The sequence below is a fragment of the Musa acuminata genome, chromosome BXJ3-3 (genome assembly GCF_036884655.1).
Source record: "Musa acuminata AAA Group cultivar baxijiao chromosome BXJ3-3, Cavendish_Baxijiao_AAA, whole genome shotgun sequence".
NCBI lineage: Eukaryota > Viridiplantae > Streptophyta > Magnoliopsida > Zingiberales > Musaceae > Musa > Musa acuminata.
In genome coordinates this window covers 3,075,877-3,092,867 of record NC_088351.1, presented here as the reverse complement: position 1 = coordinate 3,092,867, position 16,991 = coordinate 3,075,877, and the positions used below count along the sequence as shown (strand labels likewise).

Sequence of the window (16,991 nt, the reverse complement as noted above, 5' to 3'; positions counted from 1 at the left end):
TTATGATGGCCAAAACATTGTAACATGCTAAAAATATTGTAGCAAACGAAAAAAAATTTCAGGAACACTTTGAGTAATTTTCAAATTAGAAGCGCTATTTGAAAAAAAAATAAAATGAGCAAATTGATTGAAAAATATCCAAAATATATTTTTTTTAAAAAAAATCTATAAAATAAATTAATATTTTAAGGGAAAAAATAGATCTTATATCATAGTTAGCCTCTTACCTCGGGAACTGAAAAATAATTAGTCAACGCTTTGACAATCTGTTTTCTTGGATCTTTCATGTACAAAGTAAACGCCTGGAAATGGTGTGTCGCAGTCTGCAAAAGAGATCCCAATTGAGATACCAACAAAGAATCCGTCATCACTCCTTAACTCCCATTAAAAAATGAGTCGACTCCTAATGATGACGATATCACATTCCAGTGGCTTAATAAGCATCAGGTCTTGCATATACGCAGTCGAAGCACGGTGCCAAAGATCTTAGAACATGTAATAATAATATGTGGGATTACTGTCTTAGTCAGACATCATGTAGCTCAATAAAATACATCCAGATAGTGTAATATATTACATGTGCCAAACCAACGTGTAATAGACTTTGTCAAGCTAGTAAATTGCACTGTGAGTAAACCATCACCCCAAAATTCATCTTATAAAGTTACAAATCATTTATAATATATAATCTTCAAGGAATGTATATTATAAAATAAATATCATCAAGCTGACAATCAAGTCGTCTGGTCTTTCGTTCATTTCATGTAACTCTCCACCCAAGCTCTGAAAGAATCCTCCTTTCAATCTTTGTTGCAATCCGGTAAACAATAAAATAAGCACAAATGTGCAGTAGAGAAAAGAAATAAGTCAAGGGTAAGCTAACAACAATATGCTATATACATAAATATCATATGTAAAAGCTAATCATATATTATGCATGAATCGATAGGGTCAATAAAAAAAAAGAGTAGAAAAGAATTCTTCTATAGATAATAACAAATAACATCATCAAACTTATGCAATCATGCATCATTGCGCACATATATCATCAATGGCATTTGGACGCTCGAGATGCACTCTCTCAATAATAGATGGAGACGTCTTACTCATCGAGATGACTCGACTCTCTCGATAGCCGGTAGAAAGGAATCATGTCACACTCTCGACAACTGATGGAGTGATGTCTCACCCGCTATGGTGACGACACAACTCCTCCATCCCGAGCAGGAGACCGAACAATCATCACGTTTGACGACTCGCTAATCCCTTAAGGTCTCATAAGCATCTGAAGGGAATCGCCTTATTAGTATTGGCCTACTACCCTTGATAGAAAATCAAGTGTCCATAATCATCATCACAATATCGTACATAATCATATCACAAGCATCAGGAACTCTTCATGTAACAACATCAAGTATTTCACAATAACATGCATATACATCATGATAGGCATTCATCCATGTGTAACAATCTAAGATATCATATAAAGGTATATGCATAGAATTTCACCTATTCATAGGGTTGCTGTATGGCTGCACGCAGCCATAACAACATTCCTTTCCCACCCCAATGATGGTGGGAGGAAACTCTAGGAATTCAGAATGCTATCAGGTTTCTTGGATGAATATTTCGCATGCATAATACATAGTATAAAAGAAAACACATTCTTTATCCAGATATATAGCAAGAGAGGATGTTCATGTGATCATACCAAAATCATTTGTGCAGTGAAAACAACAATATAGAGAGAAAGAAAAACCTAAAAGATCCCTACCTGTTAAGGGTCGTGCACTACCTCATCTTTCTCCTCTTCAATCACCACCCGAAGAGCTTCCATCTTCTGCTCCTCAAGGAAAACTCTCGCAAGAAAGGGAAAACAAAATAGAATCATGTAATATTATGCTGAAAAGAGGGATACTATCTAATCTATCAAACTCCCCAACAACAATCACCGTTTCAACCATCCGATATGATATCAAAATGCATAATCACCAGTTTGCCCTCCAAAGCCTAACTTAATTTGTTCAGGTATAAAATTGGTAGTTGACTTCAGAGTTTACCAGCATCTATAAAGGAGACCTTTTTGGGTTTGCTTTGGACAACCATAGCTCATGGAGAGAACAACTCGATTCTTCCTCTTTGTTTATTCATGCTTTGTTCTAGCAGCAGCAGCAGCAGCTCAGAATGGAAGCAGGAACTCGACTGCTGCTTTCCATGTAGGAGTCATCCTCGACCTGGGCACGTTGGTGGGGAAGATGGGTTCTACCAGTATTTCCATGGCAGTTGAGGACTTCTATGCCATGCATGGGAACTACACTTCCAGGATAGTTTTCCACACCAAGGATTCCAAGAGTGATGTGATCCAAGCTGCATCAGCAGGTAGCTTTTTGTTCTTCCATATCTCATTTTGAGTAGTCCAAGCCCATCTTCTTTCCACAACAAGGAGAAAAAGATGAACAAAACAGCAGTAACTCTAATTCTGCAGTTATGCATCCCACTCTCTTGTACCTAAATTAGTAGAATACGAATCCATTCAGGTTAATCAAGAGAAATAATATAGGAATGTTTGCCTGACTCATGTATAGTTGCTATTATCTTGATCAATGTGAAAACCATTCACAAGAATCTAGGAAAGTGTCAAGCAGTTTCATAACAAAGAAAGTCAACTTGGCATTTTTGATTTGTTCTAAAAAGTAAGCTGACAATTTCTTTATTATTTTCCATACAAAGAAAGTCAATGGTCACCTACTACTCTTACCATGAGAATAAGAAAGAGCCTTTAATATGTGAAGATAGACCATAAATTATGGATGGCATTATGACAAGACAATAAATACCACAAACTTTGAACAGAGTGATACAGCAAGTATCCACTGCTTAAAATGCAAGTTTTTCCCTGTCACAGTACGTTTCTCCTGCTCCCTTTTAGCAAAAAGTGGGAAAATAAAAGAACAAAACAAACACTAAACAGAAAGAGAACAAAACATGGAAGAGTACCATGAAAACGTAAACTCTTATACAGCTACGAGTATTTTATTCATCAATCAGAAACAATCTAGGTCAGTTTAAGAAGTTGAAATTTATTTCTGGAACCTTCAAAGTCTTTCTTCTGAACTTTTGTAATTGGACAAGTTCTCCAGTCAACCATAAGTTGAACAAAGTTTTGAGCAAAATCAAAAAATTGCAATAGTGTTTCAATTTTTGTTATTCACCAAAAATTAACACTTAATAATGGTTCAGATCCTCCACATTCTTCTTATCCATGAAGGTGTTCACATTGATTACTAATGAAAATCTAGCACATTAACTAAGGTTATATGTATAATTTTCACAAAAGATGAATACTGGTTAATCTCGAATAATTTATTTTTTTATCATTAATTTTGAATGGGATTTGCTGTACCACATAATACTATGCTGCTGACAGCTTGATCCACCTGTCGCTTGGATTTACATTCATATGAAGTATTTTTAACAAGAGGATAAAATTCAGGTCTGCAGTCCAGTATTTTTAACATGATATAGAAATGACAAACATATTGATGTAGAATAGGGTAGAGAAAAAGAGAGAGAGCAAGAGAAATAGAACAAGAGAAGAGTGAGATTAGATATTAGAGAGGAGAGAAAGAAATCTGAAGTGTTTCTTCAAATCTGAGAAAGAAATCAGAAAGAGAAGATTAAGATTAGAGATTAGAGAAGAGAGACGATGCAAGATTTTTTCGTTTCTTCATAATATTGACAAGCTTACTATTTGTAGGGGTTTAGAAGCCTTAGGACAATCAATGTAAGCAGTGATCACCAAGAGTAACCTCCTAGGAAACTTTTATACCTCCTAGAAACCAAAAATGTGACTTTTAAGAGACCTAAATAGTTTTAGAACTTATTATAGCAGAGAAGAAAAAGAGTGCACTTAATATAAGTGCACACTTTACAAAAGCAGAGTTCCAATGTTTACACCTAGAAAAGACCAAATGACACTTCACATTTTCACACAATTTTTAGAATTTCTAGACCAACTAATTAATGATATTTTTTGTTTTGCCTAGTATAAATTCTTCTGAAATCCTTTATAAATCTAGATGTTCCCCATCACACATAATGCTAGAAACTTCTATAAAATGTCTTGACACAAAATTGGGATTTAAGGATCTTACTCCCATAAGTTATTTTTAAATTTTCTCAAATGGAAAAAGGGTTATTTATTTTTGGTTCCTTTTCCCTTCACATATTGTTCAATGCTTTATAACCAGTAGAATTTTATTAAGCTCTTCCACTACAGTTTTCTTCCAGCTGAAACCTGTTAATTTCATATGTACCAGCTCTGGATTTGATAGAGAACTCTGAGGTGGAAGTCATCATAGGACCCCAGAAATCCTCTCAAGCAGCTTTTGTTGCGGAGCTTGGTGACAGAAGTCAGGTTCCAATTATCTCTTTTTCTGCAACAAGCCCCACACTGACCTCCTCCCTTATCCCATACTTTGTCAGAACAACATTGAATGACTCATCTCAGGTGAACAGCATCTCCTCCATTATCAAGGCTTATGGATGGAGAGAGGTGGTATTGATTTATGAGGACACTGACTATGGTAGGGGTGTTATACCTATCCTGGTAAATGCCTTGCAAGGAATAGATACACGTGTACCCTATCACAGTGTCATACCAGTATCAGCAACCGATGATCAAATCATGGAAGAACTTTACAAACTGATGACCATGCAAACAAGGATCTTCATTGTGCACGTGTCATCTTTTATGGGTTCCCGTCTCTTTTTAAATGCTAAGGAGGCAGGGATGATGACTGGAGGGTTTGTGTGGATAATGAGTGATGGTCTCGCAAACATCATAGACTCACTTGACCCTTCTGTCATTGAATCAATGCAGGGCACCTTAGGGGTGAAGTTGTATGTACCCAAGACAAGAAAACTTGATGATTTCACTACCAGATGGAAGCGGAGATTTCAGCAAGATCATCCCAATGATCAGCAAGCCGAATTGAGCATATTTGCACTATGGGCTTATGATACAGTTTGGGCCGTGGCAATGGCAGCTGAGAAGATCGGTATCAAAGTTGCTAGCTTTAGAAAGCCGAGAATTGTCCCAAACTCAACAGTCTTGGAAACGTTAGGAGCTTCGATGAATGGTCCAAAGCTTTTGAAAGCAATACTGGAGAGTAGATTTAAAGGTTTAAGTGGTGAGTTTTATCTCATCGATAGACAATTGCGATCCTCTATATTCCAAATAATTAATGTGGTTGGTAAAGGAGAAAGAGGGATAGGCTTTTGGACCCCAGAATATGGAATCTCAAAACAGCTGAATAATACTAAAGGGTATTCAACCTTGATTACTGATCTGAATACTGTGATCTGGCCAGGGGACTACAATGCAGTGCCAAAGGGATGGGAGATTCCGGTAAGTGGAAAGAAGCTAAGGATTGGAGTTCCAGTCACCCAAGGATTTCCTCATCTCATGAATGTAGAAACAGATCCTGTTACAAATTCAACCATGGGAAATGGATATTGCATCGATGTTTTTGAAACAGTAATAAAGAAGTTACGCTACTCTATTCCTTATGAGTATATTCCATTTAAGACTATACAAGGGGAGCTAGGAGGTTCATATAATGATCTCACCTACCAAGTCTATCTTCAGGTGAGAAATGAATAAGAGCAAGAAAGATGTAGCTAACTAATGATAATAACAAGTAGTGCATCTAGTATAATTAAACAACAGATTTCATGCTGTTTAAGAATCTGATACTTTGGCATCAATCGATTTATTCATTTCTAGTTGTTCAATAAATTATCGTGGATATTGGTTGTGGTTTGTAAATGGTTTATCTCCACTCATGGTTTACCTGACAAATTGAGGAAGCAGAGTTACAACTAAAAATTCTTACATATATTGAATGTTTTTTTTATTTTCAATCCACTTAATATAGTCTTTAATTACATAACGTGGTTAGAAGGATTACACTATAATCTTCCTCATATAATAACTGATACGGACAAGTTTTTGCGTTGCAAGTAATGGACTGCTTAATCAGCTTTTCTCAGAATTGTCTGAACTATTAAATAGAACAGATGATCATTTTCTGGACTATTATAAGTTTCAAATTGTGGAACAAGCATTTTCAATTTTCCACTTGCACTTAAATGGCACAAATTTAGTGTCCGTTAAATTTGCCATAAAATATTTTACTACAATAACTTGTTTCTCCTGTGCTTTTATGGGACGAGAACAGAAATATGACGCTGTGGTGGGGGATGTAACAATCAGACACAATAGATCTTTGTACGTGGATTTCACATTGCCATTTACCGAATCAGGTGTATCAATGATAGTTCCCGTTACAGATGGTACAAAGAAGAATGCATGGGTTTTCTTAAAGCCATTGACTCTGGATATGTGGCTGGGAAGTTTGGCATTTGTCATCTACACAGGCTTTGTCATTTGGGTCATGGAGCACAGGATAAACACTGATTTCAGGGGACCCTTCTCCCAGCAGCTTGGGACCATCTTTTTCTTCTCTTTCTCGACACTAGTCTTCTCGCACAGTTGCGTAAGAGATTTCTCTGCCCTACGAGTATTAAATTTTAGCACAAGCACCAGTTACTCAAAAATGTCACTTGAATTTAAAGAGCATTCAGAAACTTCTATTTTGTTGGATAATATGAACTTTTCAGCCTCATAATATTGTTGACCCACCTATATGCTTCGCCCTTTTTTCCTTCAAAGACACTCCTTCTGTGTGCTTGAACCATTTCCCTTTCTTGGACAAAAGGAATCGTGTCAAATGTTTCTTTCTTGCTTGCTTGCAGGAGAGAAGATAGAGAATATCTTATCTAAGTTTGTTGTAATTGTATGGGTATTCGTGGTGTTGGTACTCACATCAAGCTACACTGCTAGCTTGACGTCAATGCTCACAGTGCAACAGCTTCAACCAACAGTGACTGATGTGCATGAGCTCCTTAAGCATGGGGACTATGTCGGATATCATAAAGGATCATTTGTGGAAGGTCTTTTGAAGCAACTAAACTTTGATGAGTCAAAGTTGAGGGCCTATGAGACAACTGGGGAATATTTTGAGGCCCTCTCAAAGGGAAGTCAGAATGGTGGTGTTTCAGCTATTGTCCATGAAATTCCATACATCAAGCTATTTCTTGCAGAGCACTGCACGGGATTTACTATGATTGGACCGATTTATAAGACTGCAGGATTTGGATTTGTGAGTTCAGTTATTTCTCTTGTTCTCTTTTGTGAGCCTTCCACATGTAGAAATACTTACAACAAAAGAAAACTAGTAAATCATAAAGAGAAGTCAGAAAGTAGATCTACTTATTAAATGCAACAGTTCTCAGAGGCTTGAATTTATCAGCAAATTAGCAAAGCAATGAATATGAGCTGTCTCCTAGAAAATTGGATTAAAGTTAGTTTGTATTTGTCTGATATTGGTAGATCTACTACATTCTTAGTCTGATAAAGTTAGAAAATTGGATCTACATGGAACTCTGATATTGGTCTGCAACATTCTTAGTCTCCGCCACAACCAAACTTGGTCCAAGTAAAATTGTGTCAAATGAACATCATGAAGTGAGATAAAAACAATAAACTTTACTTTGATATCAAACAGTTCCATGTATAACAATGAATTGTTTCAGAACTATATATTCAACTGTAAATGCAAATGTAAAGAAATACTTGCAACTTAGTGATGGTAATGAGGAAACTAATTGTTACTTGAACCATATTACAATGCTTATTAGATGATTGTGCAAATGCTTACCTTAATTCTGATAGCACCTGCTACTCCTGCAGGTATTTCCCAAAGGTTCCCCTCTGGTTCCTGATGTTTCAAGGGCAATCCTGAATTTGACTGATGGAGACAGCATCCTACAGATAGAGAGGAAATGGTTTGGGGATCAGAATGCTTGTCTAAAACAAGGTAGCATTATCAGCTCAGATAATCTTAGTTTCCGTAACTTCTGGGGACTCTTTATGATCACTGGAGTGGTATCGACTTGTGCCCTCTTCATATTCTTACTTATGTTCCTCCATAAGAATTGGCATGAACTAAAAGGTATTGATTCCAATAAGCCAATCTGGCAAAGAATTGGATCTTGGGCAAGATACTACAACAACAAGGACATGGACTCTTACACATTTCGGGCTGATGGACCTTATAATACATCTCCTGCTACCAACAGTAAGTATGGAGATGTGGCAGACCCTGAAGCCACAACCTGTGAGAACTCACCGAATCAACAAGGTTTTCTTATGACTGACTCGGATGCAACCCATTACCCCCTAGTGGAAGAAAGCTCCTCTGGAGAGATTACCAGGATAGCTGCATAAGGTCAACTAGGTACTGTTGTTGTAATTGTTACAAATATGAGCTTCATATGAACATTATGCTCACTACATATATCATTTTCTAATTCATTCTCATTCTCATGGTAAAACCTCCAAGAGTTTCTCAAAGATGTTTCAAGTATCAGTGATCAGATCTTCATTTCTCCAAATCCCGTAAACCGAAGGAGGCGAAGATGATCCCATCAGAATCATATACCACTAACTAAAACCATAGGCAAAAAATTTCAAGCGACAAGAGCTCAAAGTATGAAGTCCTAACAAAGTTCTATGATTTAAGTTGACGCTTTTAAACTTAACGCAATGCATGGTGACATATGAGTCCCTGACAGCAGCATTTGGTGTTGTTTGCCATGGGTCAGTGCTTCCGTGATTCCCCTTTTTCTTTCTCTTACCTCCCTCATTTTGAACTAAAAGAAGCCTACTTCAAGGTTGCAATAATGGCTCTATATATATAACTGTGCATATGGAGTTAATATAATGGAGAAAAGTTGTATGCTGATGAGAAGTTATAGCATGGAAATTTCGCTAATGAAAACGAATGAATTGCCATAATCCTCTAAGATGAAAGATCAAAGGGCTCCTATATATTTCACTTCTTGGCCTTTCTATTTTTTCATAAATAAAAAGATCTGGCACAACGATCATTGATTTCTCTTACCCATAGTGCATTATAACTGGAGTTTGCAAAGACGGTGTGAAAAGAAGAATTTTGAACAACGCCGGGAAATCACTATAGAATTCAGAGGTTCAACCACAGATGAGTCTGTGACTACATCCACTGGAAGACCACAATGTTATAATGTGCATCCAGTATGATTAAAGCTAAATGCACAAGATGAACATCTATCTTACTATCTTGTTTCTAGGAACAACTTGACATAGGAATCAGAAAACACAAGAAACCCTAATACCAATTCTCTTCCACATCAGATCCGTGTCGAACGAATCAAGCTAAGTGGTTCAAGACAAAGGAACCTATCGAGGTTCTCGGGTGACATGTCGAGGAACCGGAGCTTGATGACAACATAAAGAAGTCATAGACCTAAAAATAAGAACAACTCTCGACACACGAAGAGAACTTACTTCGCAGGAGAGCTGCTTCTTCGCCCCTCGACCTACTGTTCCTCCCAGCCTTCTAATCTCTCTCGCATTCCCTTCTCTGCCGCTGCTGCGTCGAGCAAAGGGAAAAAGAGAAGGCGAGCACTCACCGCGCGCACCTCCGAATATCCACGTGGCAATATCTCATTAACGAAAAATGTGAACAAAATTAAATAACTATTAAAGAAAAATAATTCAATCATACAACAAAGAAATTAATTATAATAATAAATATAAATCATAATATTTCAACTATTTGGATGGACACTTTTTCGTGTTCCGTAAAATGATAACAAAATATAAAAAAAATCTATATTCCACTATAATCTTTTGCTTTAACTAATTTGGATGTGTAGCATTAGGCTCATAATATCCAACGTGATGGAATGTATGATAGTCTTTGCACTAAAGGATCCAACTTAGTCTATAATCAAATCTACTCATAGTATATGTGAGGCTTAGTTGACTCAATGTCCACTTTGCTATGATATTATTTGACATATCAATTGTCATGATCCGATTTTATGGGATTATTAAGCTTCAACAAAATATTTAAACTAAAATTGATAATAGTATATTTATTAAATTATTATAATTCAATCTAAAACCCCATATAGTTAAACATTTAGTATCCGATCCCTATATTTAAAAAATTTATATTCAAATTCTTATAGTTAAACATCTTTAGCATCCCGATCTCTATACTTATAAAATTTATACTGAATTTTTTATAGTTATAAAATTAAAATATTTATCCTAATGTCATCTGGCTTTACCTAATTAGATTAACTGTTTCACTTTTATAACGATAAGAATTTCAATGTAAACTGTTTTAACTCTAAGGATCGAAATGGTAAAAAGGTCTAATAAGGATTTCAATATAAATTTTTTAGGTATAGAAATCGAGATGCTAAAGAGGTCTAACTATAACTATAGGGTATATGTAATTAGCTAAGTGTGTCCATGATCTTGATCCATGATAGCCCATATATAAACCCATCTTTAGGCCCAAAATAAGTGGATGAAAGTTGAGGCTCATTTATCATGTTGCTTCAATACAAGGCAAGCATATTAGCAAGGTTTGATCCACTCAGTGGGAACCCAATATGACAGTAAAAGAAACAGGGAAGAAGTGCCTGTTGTTGGTGAAACAAAAAGATAAGGCATATGAACTCACAGTGGAGGGCCACTGGAAAGAATCCATGCAAGTGAATGGGAGGAGAGGAGAAACAACAGATGCATGGTTCCATGCAGTAAACAACCAAAGAGGAAATGAGTGGGTGACACCCTCACATGGGCCAAGAAGGCCTCTGAGATGTGTGGTCATCATGATCATCCTCCACACAGCAAAGGAGACTGATTGCAAGAGAGGAGAGCAGTTGAGGTGTTGTTTTCGTCAGGAAAAAGGCAGATTTGGGGTGTGGGGAAGAAGGTGGAGGAGTTTAAGGTGAGGTGGGTGTTGGAAGCATCTGTGTGCACCCACTGGATTTGTCATAAAGCAGACCTTGTCTTGTTTTGGGTGGAAGTGGCTGTGGGCAATCAATTCCTTCAACCTTTTCTCCAGCATCCCATGATCTGTCTTATTCTCTCTCTCTCTTGCCTCACCATTCCACTCACTCTATTTAACACCCACACAATCTAATGCCTGTTTATATTACTTCTCTGCAGTTAAACATGCTGACAGAATCATGAATGTAGCTTTGGATTTAGTCCTATATTTCCAATAGATAGAAATGATAAGAAGTCATCACTGAATTAAACATTGATTCTACAGTATATTAGTGGATTTTAGATCAACAATTTAGATTTTATCTCATGTGATTGGATCTAACATCCACAGTGAGAGAATCTTTACATCTAAATCCTGCTTGTGGTGATGGGCAGAGAGGGCCGGAAAACATATATCAGTGTCAGGTTGGTCACATCCAAGCGATGAACATGTTGCCTTTACGCTTTTAATGATCTGAGAGAGAGGTCTGACGGCAAGGAAAAGCTGAAGAAAGCGACGAGGACGCAGGTAAAGAGAGGACCGGAAGTTGCCAGGAGAAGCCATCACCACGCCATTGGAGGTCGAAAGCTTACAAAGCTGGGACGGCAGCACGGTCTCGATGGGCGTGCCCTTCTTTTGTGGCCGCATGGACTGCCAGTACGTCCTGTTTCTTCCACCATCGATTGCCAACCCACCGTTGAGGGCTGAAGCCGTAGCTTTGCAAACAGGAACGAAAGTGGGAACAATTAACTGACACTGTCACATTCCCTTTTCCTTCTTTTGTTTGTAAAGTTCGTCCAAAAGCTGCTCTTCTCCTCTTCTCGCTTTGACAAGCCTTTTGCAGAAGCAGAATCCATGGGTGTTCATTGAGGGGAGAGAGAAGAAGAGGAAAGTTTGATTGCTGAATGAGTTAAAACTAGATTCCATTGCCGATCTCTTATTTACTGCAGGTGGATGACCGGTGTTCCTTTGTGGAGCCATCGAGACCTTGTTTCTTTCCCCATGAATTGGTATCCATGCACACCGGTTCTGGTGGTCCATTGCAGACACGATCACCATCGAACAGCGATGAGAGCGAGTCCAAAAGATGAAATGAGAATGAGGATTTAGGAAGAACAAAAAGAAAAGATCAATTGGACCACTAAAAACCACAGGTTCTGTTCAGTCACTCTGATATTTCTTTTCTTACTCGATAAGAGAAAGTAAGGATAAGGCGAGGAATGAAAGGGAAAAGCAAAGACTGTTGGAGTGCAGAAAGGGGACCGACTGTATGTGGCAGCGCAGCTTTTGGTCTCGCTGGGCAAAGGTTAATCCTGAGAGTGCTTCCGCTTTAATCGTCTCATGGGTCAAAAGATTAAGCGGTGTTCATCGATCATGTGCTCGCCATGGCCTCTGCCATCTCTGAAGCAACTCCACCCACTTGTCTTCTCTCGGAAGACGTGCTGCTGCACCCACAGTGATACTGCTGCTTCTTGCTTCCATGCTCTTTCCCGAGTGTCGACAACATGATGCTCGACGTCTTCCACACTCTGCACTACGTAGTTATCCGGTAAGTTTGGCAATGGTGCATGAGAATTTACGTGGAATTAAACGTACTCCATTGTCATTAATTAGTACATGAAGAGAGATACTAATCAATGTAATCGCTATGAACAAGAAAAAGAAAAAGGAAATTATCCTTCGATTATATCCTAAGCTTTCAAGCTCCATGTATGGCGATGCTGACGGAGCTCGGCAGCCAATTCCCGGCGCAGCCGCCCTTGTTTGTATCGTTGTTCGCCTTCACCGATGATAGCCGTACCGTAGATCGGTTGTTGACCTCTGAATTGCTCCTCAGTTGATTGATGCTTGGCACCAGTACCCTGTCGGTCCATTCGTCGAACACCGTGGTGGCTCCGCTTTGCCAAACCCCGCCAACTATTCGATCGAGTGCCTCCTCATCGATCCGTAATGGTCGACCGGTGCCCATGATTCTTGTGAATGTTGAGGATATTGACTCCGAGAGTGTCTTCTTCAATGTGCTAAAGTCTACGGGGTTGAACACGATGGCTTCATCCACTATATCGATTAGCTCAGAGGCATTCGACGATGATGTTGGGCAGTCGACGGCGAGCTGCCCGTACTTGTGCTCGTGCTCCACTGTGAGGTCGCTGGAATTCCACGAACCCTCTTCGCCATCATCATCATCTTCGCTGACAGCCAAATTCAAATCGAGAGAAAGGCCCTGACTGCAAGACTGCTTTCTCTGTTTCGGCGGCTGCTCATTCTTCGATGGCGGATCGGGATGTCGCTTCCTGCTCTTTTCCCCGAACGAGAGCTCCAGTTGCCACCCTCTGCATTGGAGATGGCAGTCCTCTGAGTTCCTGAGATTGTCAGGCCACCGATCTGAAATGAGGATGAAGATGATGCCGCCATGGTTGACCTCCCGGCCACGAGAATCCAGGAGTCGACCGCTTTCGATGGCACGCTTGATAGTCCCCCTTACGAGATCGTCGGCATGATCGATGTCTTCGAGCACAATTATGGAGCAGGGATTCTGCTGGATGGCCTCAGCGATTTGGTCCAGCAAAGTCTTGACATCCATTTCTCCATCATCACCATCAGCGGACGATGGGCTACCGAGATTGATTCTGACCGGTGCAGCGTTGAACATGAGCTCCGACAGGGCAGCAGCCATCTTCCTCTTCCCAACCTTATCGGGTCCAGTGAAGAGCAGCCATGAACCAGCCCTGGTCCCAACGCTGCGCCGCTTACCATTCCCGGACTTGAATCGCACCACTGCAGCGGCGATGGCAGAGGCGGCCTCCGGCTGCCAGCTGACGGCCTTGGTCAGGCCATTAGAGATCCTCTTCAGGGAATCAGCATCTGGAATACCTGTGATTGTTTTGCTTTGTTGGTCACTAAATTGATCCCAAGATCTCTTCGACAAGGCCACCGTGCGCTCGTCATGGGGTTTCTGCAATGGGGCACTGAGAGGCCGCGAGAGCCCGAGAACAAGGTCCGTCTTCACCGGGCTTATATGGTCTTCCAGTGAGTTCGGCTTCAGACTGCCATCACCGTCATTTCGAGTTGGAGTTGGTTCAAGATGCTGCTGTGGAAGATTGGTGCAGCTTCTCGAGATTAGCATCGGAAGACTTGGGGCCGGAGTTCTTCCAGAGGTGATAACATTTGCACGAAGATTCATGTGGAGGCGAGTGCATCTGCCACACCATTTCCTCAGCAACTCTTCAGCCTTTTCCTTCTGAAGAAGCTCCTGCTCCTCGATCTGTGCAAACGATGTAACCTTAGCTCGTATCTTGAATCCATGGAGATGAATTTGAGACTCGCAATCGATTCAAAGTTCAAACCTGAAGGTGGTGATCGGATGCGGGTGTCCTGCTGGGAACCGCGATCTGCAACCACCGGGGTAGACTTCCCTTTGACTGCTGTCCGGGCTTTGAAGAGCGGCCCTCTGATTCGTTTGGTACGAGCTTGGCAAGCTCATGCTGATAGCCCGCCATGCAAAGTTGGCACAAAGCTGCCGGCTGCGAGCAACTGCCGCTTTCCAATGGTCGAGTCAGGACGATGGCAGCGGTACCAGCTGCCATGATCGAGCTGCTTGCGCTGTCATTGCCTCCGGACCTGGAATCATACAAGAGTCGTCGCAAGATCAGAATGAGCAGAGCAACAGAGTAGGTGGAACAGAGTGTAATCTCGGTTTCATGCCTTGGGAACAAGCCGGCCAGCGGTGGCGACCTCGGCGGGATGGGCACGGCCTGGAGGTCCCAGTCTCCCTCCATCGTCGGGTGGTAGACTTGGCATCTCAGATACGTCGCGCATGTCGCAGTCCCGACCACCCAAACTCGGCCTCTGCTTCCGTCGCCTTCTCGGAGCTTGGACAGTAGCCGCCCCATCTCCGTCAGTGCGGCGCGGGCCATCTGCTGAACCGAGCTTGCACCGGATCCGCCGGGGCTCTCCACAAGCCATTTCAAGTCCCCCAGATCGAGAACTAGACCTGCCATGCCACCATTGGTGGAGCGAGCACGAATCACGTGTTCCAAAGTGCCATATAATTCGTTGATCTTTCTGGGTATCAAGCTTCGTTCCGAAGACGAGAATTCCTTCTCCAAGGACACGACTTGAGCCAAACGTAAAGTTGCTGGGTTGTCCATGCCGAGCTCCTCCTTTTCGATCATCGTTAGCACCTCCTCCATCACCGACGCTGCCTCGAAGTCGCCGACGAGAACCGGGTTCCTCTTCTTCACCCTCGTCATTATGTCCAACACCTTCTTGACCTCCTCCCTCTTCTTTGCGTCCGGCCTGCTCCTCCCCTGTTTCTGCTGCAACCGAGGACTGATGTATACGTTCCTCGTGCCCGGAAGGCTCGGCGAAGCGGCGGCAGCGTCAGAATCGGAGAAGAGCGAGTGCTCGATGGCAGCTTTCACGGCGGGGCTCGAGAAGCCGGCCTCGCGCATGACGCGGCTGACGGAGGGATCATCAAGAACAGAGACGACGAGGTGGCCGAGCTCGACCTTGACGGCGAGCAGCGGGGGCTGCTGCTGCTGCTGCTCGGGGCACCCACGGCGCTGGTGGGCCTGGGCGCGCTTGACTGCCGCAACCAGCGCGTTGGAGAGTGGCGGCTGCTCGGCGTCGGCGCTGCTTGAACTGGCACTAGCCGGGAGGCGATCGAGCGCGACGGAGAAGCAGAGTTCGAGGGCCCGGCAATGAAGGGGGTGGGAGGAGGAAGACAGGAGCGGGTGGGAGACGGCGCAGGCTCGGCGGAGGAGCCCCGAGGGAGCTGCGAGGAGGTTGGCTGCCACGTGGAGCGGCGTCGTCTGGCCGTGGCGTCGGCGGCGCGCTTCCTCGACAGACCGCATCAAAACCGCTGCCGCCTCCGGCGTCAGCATCTGCTGTATCGTCGCCACCTCCGTCCTCATCGATTCCCCCACCGTTTTCTCCTTCTCCAATATGTACACACACAACCACAAACGAGGACACCACTCGTTCTCTGCAGCCCCAACCAATACGAACTATACAGTGCGACAATATAGAAGAAGGACGTACGACACAGTCTCTCCTACACGCGAGATAGTATAGAAGGCAGCTTTGAATAAGAGAGATGATGTACCCGTTCCAAGGTGATTAACTGCGGGTGTAGTTCACTGAGAGAGAGAGAGAGAGAGAGAGAGAGAGAGAGAGAGAGAGGACCAACAAGAATCTTCTTCCTTTTTGCCTAAGATTACACGTTAATCTTGTGTTTCGTGTTGAGGATAACCCCACTATACTATGTATGAGCACAAAATCTACAGTGAGAGAGTGAACTTGCAATCCAAGTCTGCTTTCAGCCATCATGAGCACTCTGTAGAGCCTTGTTGACATCTTCCCATCGGCCCTTCTCCATCAGTCCTTTACTTACCCAAACTGCACCGAGCTCTTCCTCTCAGACTTCAGATGCAAACAAGTCCATGCATCGATCTCGTACTTGTATGGAGAGATGCAGCCAAGGCTTCGATTACAAGGGGAAAGTAGTGCGAGAGATGATGATGAGCGTCGCCGAGACGTGACTCGCACGCCCGCTGGCTTTCCTCTGCCATTGCTTTTTGGCTGCGCGCTTCTCGAGCAGCGGTAGGGTTGGTAAATGGTAAAGAGGTAAACCACTTCGCTTTGAGTTCTCTATTAGTCGGTGAGCAGCTTTTGTCAAAGCTCCACTTTTAGCTTTTAATTATTACCACACCACCACATGAATTGAGATCTCTTTCTCACTGGAAACACCCTTTGAATGAGCAATATTTATTATTTACCTGTATATACATAACATGCGCATATATTTGATTTGATGATCATGTTGACTAGTTTGACTTAGACTGACATTAGACACAAGTGAATAAAATTTGATTTGAATTAATCATAAAAAAAAAAAGAATGATCGAACTAAGATAGATTTTCTAGTCAAAATTAAGCTATTGTTTGATTGAATAAATTAAAAACATGGTATCGATTGAACTAGGGTTTATCTAGATGACGATGAGTCAAATAACGATGATGAATATTTGT

At 41.7% G+C, this 16,991-nt stretch overlaps 2 protein-coding genes and 1 long non-coding RNA gene across 6 annotated transcripts; 1 reads left to right on the top strand and 2 right to left on the bottom strand.

Annotated features, from left to right (window-relative positions):
• Positions 1-486: 486 nt before the first annotated feature.
• Positions 487-9,593, bottom strand: LOC108952301 (uncharacterized). Of its 4 annotated transcripts, XR_010494944.1 has the most exons (5): positions 9,455-9,593; positions 7,785-7,891; positions 2,061-2,508; positions 1,775-1,857; positions 750-1,285 (listed from the first exon to the last, which is right to left on the bottom strand). It is a non-coding gene; the product is annotated as an uncharacterized LOC108952301 (long non-coding RNA). The 4 variants fall into 4 exon arrangements; XR_010494942.1 differs by having other exon boundaries at positions 487-805; positions 1,775-2,508; XR_010494943.1 differs by having other exon boundaries at positions 750-1,322; positions 1,775-2,508.
• LOC103977338 (glutamate receptor 2.7-like) lies at positions 2,247-8,404 on the top strand. Its single transcript, XM_018823149.2, has 5 exons — positions 2,247-2,379; positions 4,320-5,650; positions 6,243-6,555; positions 6,820-7,226; positions 7,817-8,404. The coding sequence occupies exons 1-5, from the start codon at positions 2,256-2,258 to the stop codon at positions 8,351-8,353; spliced, it is 2,712 nt and encodes a 903-aa protein (XP_018678694.2). The 5' UTR covers positions 2,247-2,255; the 3' UTR covers positions 8,354-8,404.
• Positions 9,594-12,523: 2,930 nt separating the features above from the next.
• Positions 12,524-16,019, bottom strand: LOC135632963 (protein SMAX1-like). Its single transcript, XM_065141890.1, has 3 exons — positions 14,664-16,019; positions 14,306-14,579; positions 12,524-14,223 (listed from the first exon to the last, which is right to left on the bottom strand). The coding sequence occupies exons 1-3, from the start codon at positions 15,872-15,874 to the stop codon at positions 12,658-12,660; spliced, it is 3,051 nt and encodes a 1,016-aa protein (XP_064997962.1). The 5' UTR covers positions 15,875-16,019; the 3' UTR covers positions 12,524-12,657.
• Between the last annotated feature and the right edge of the window lie 972 nt (positions 16,020-16,991).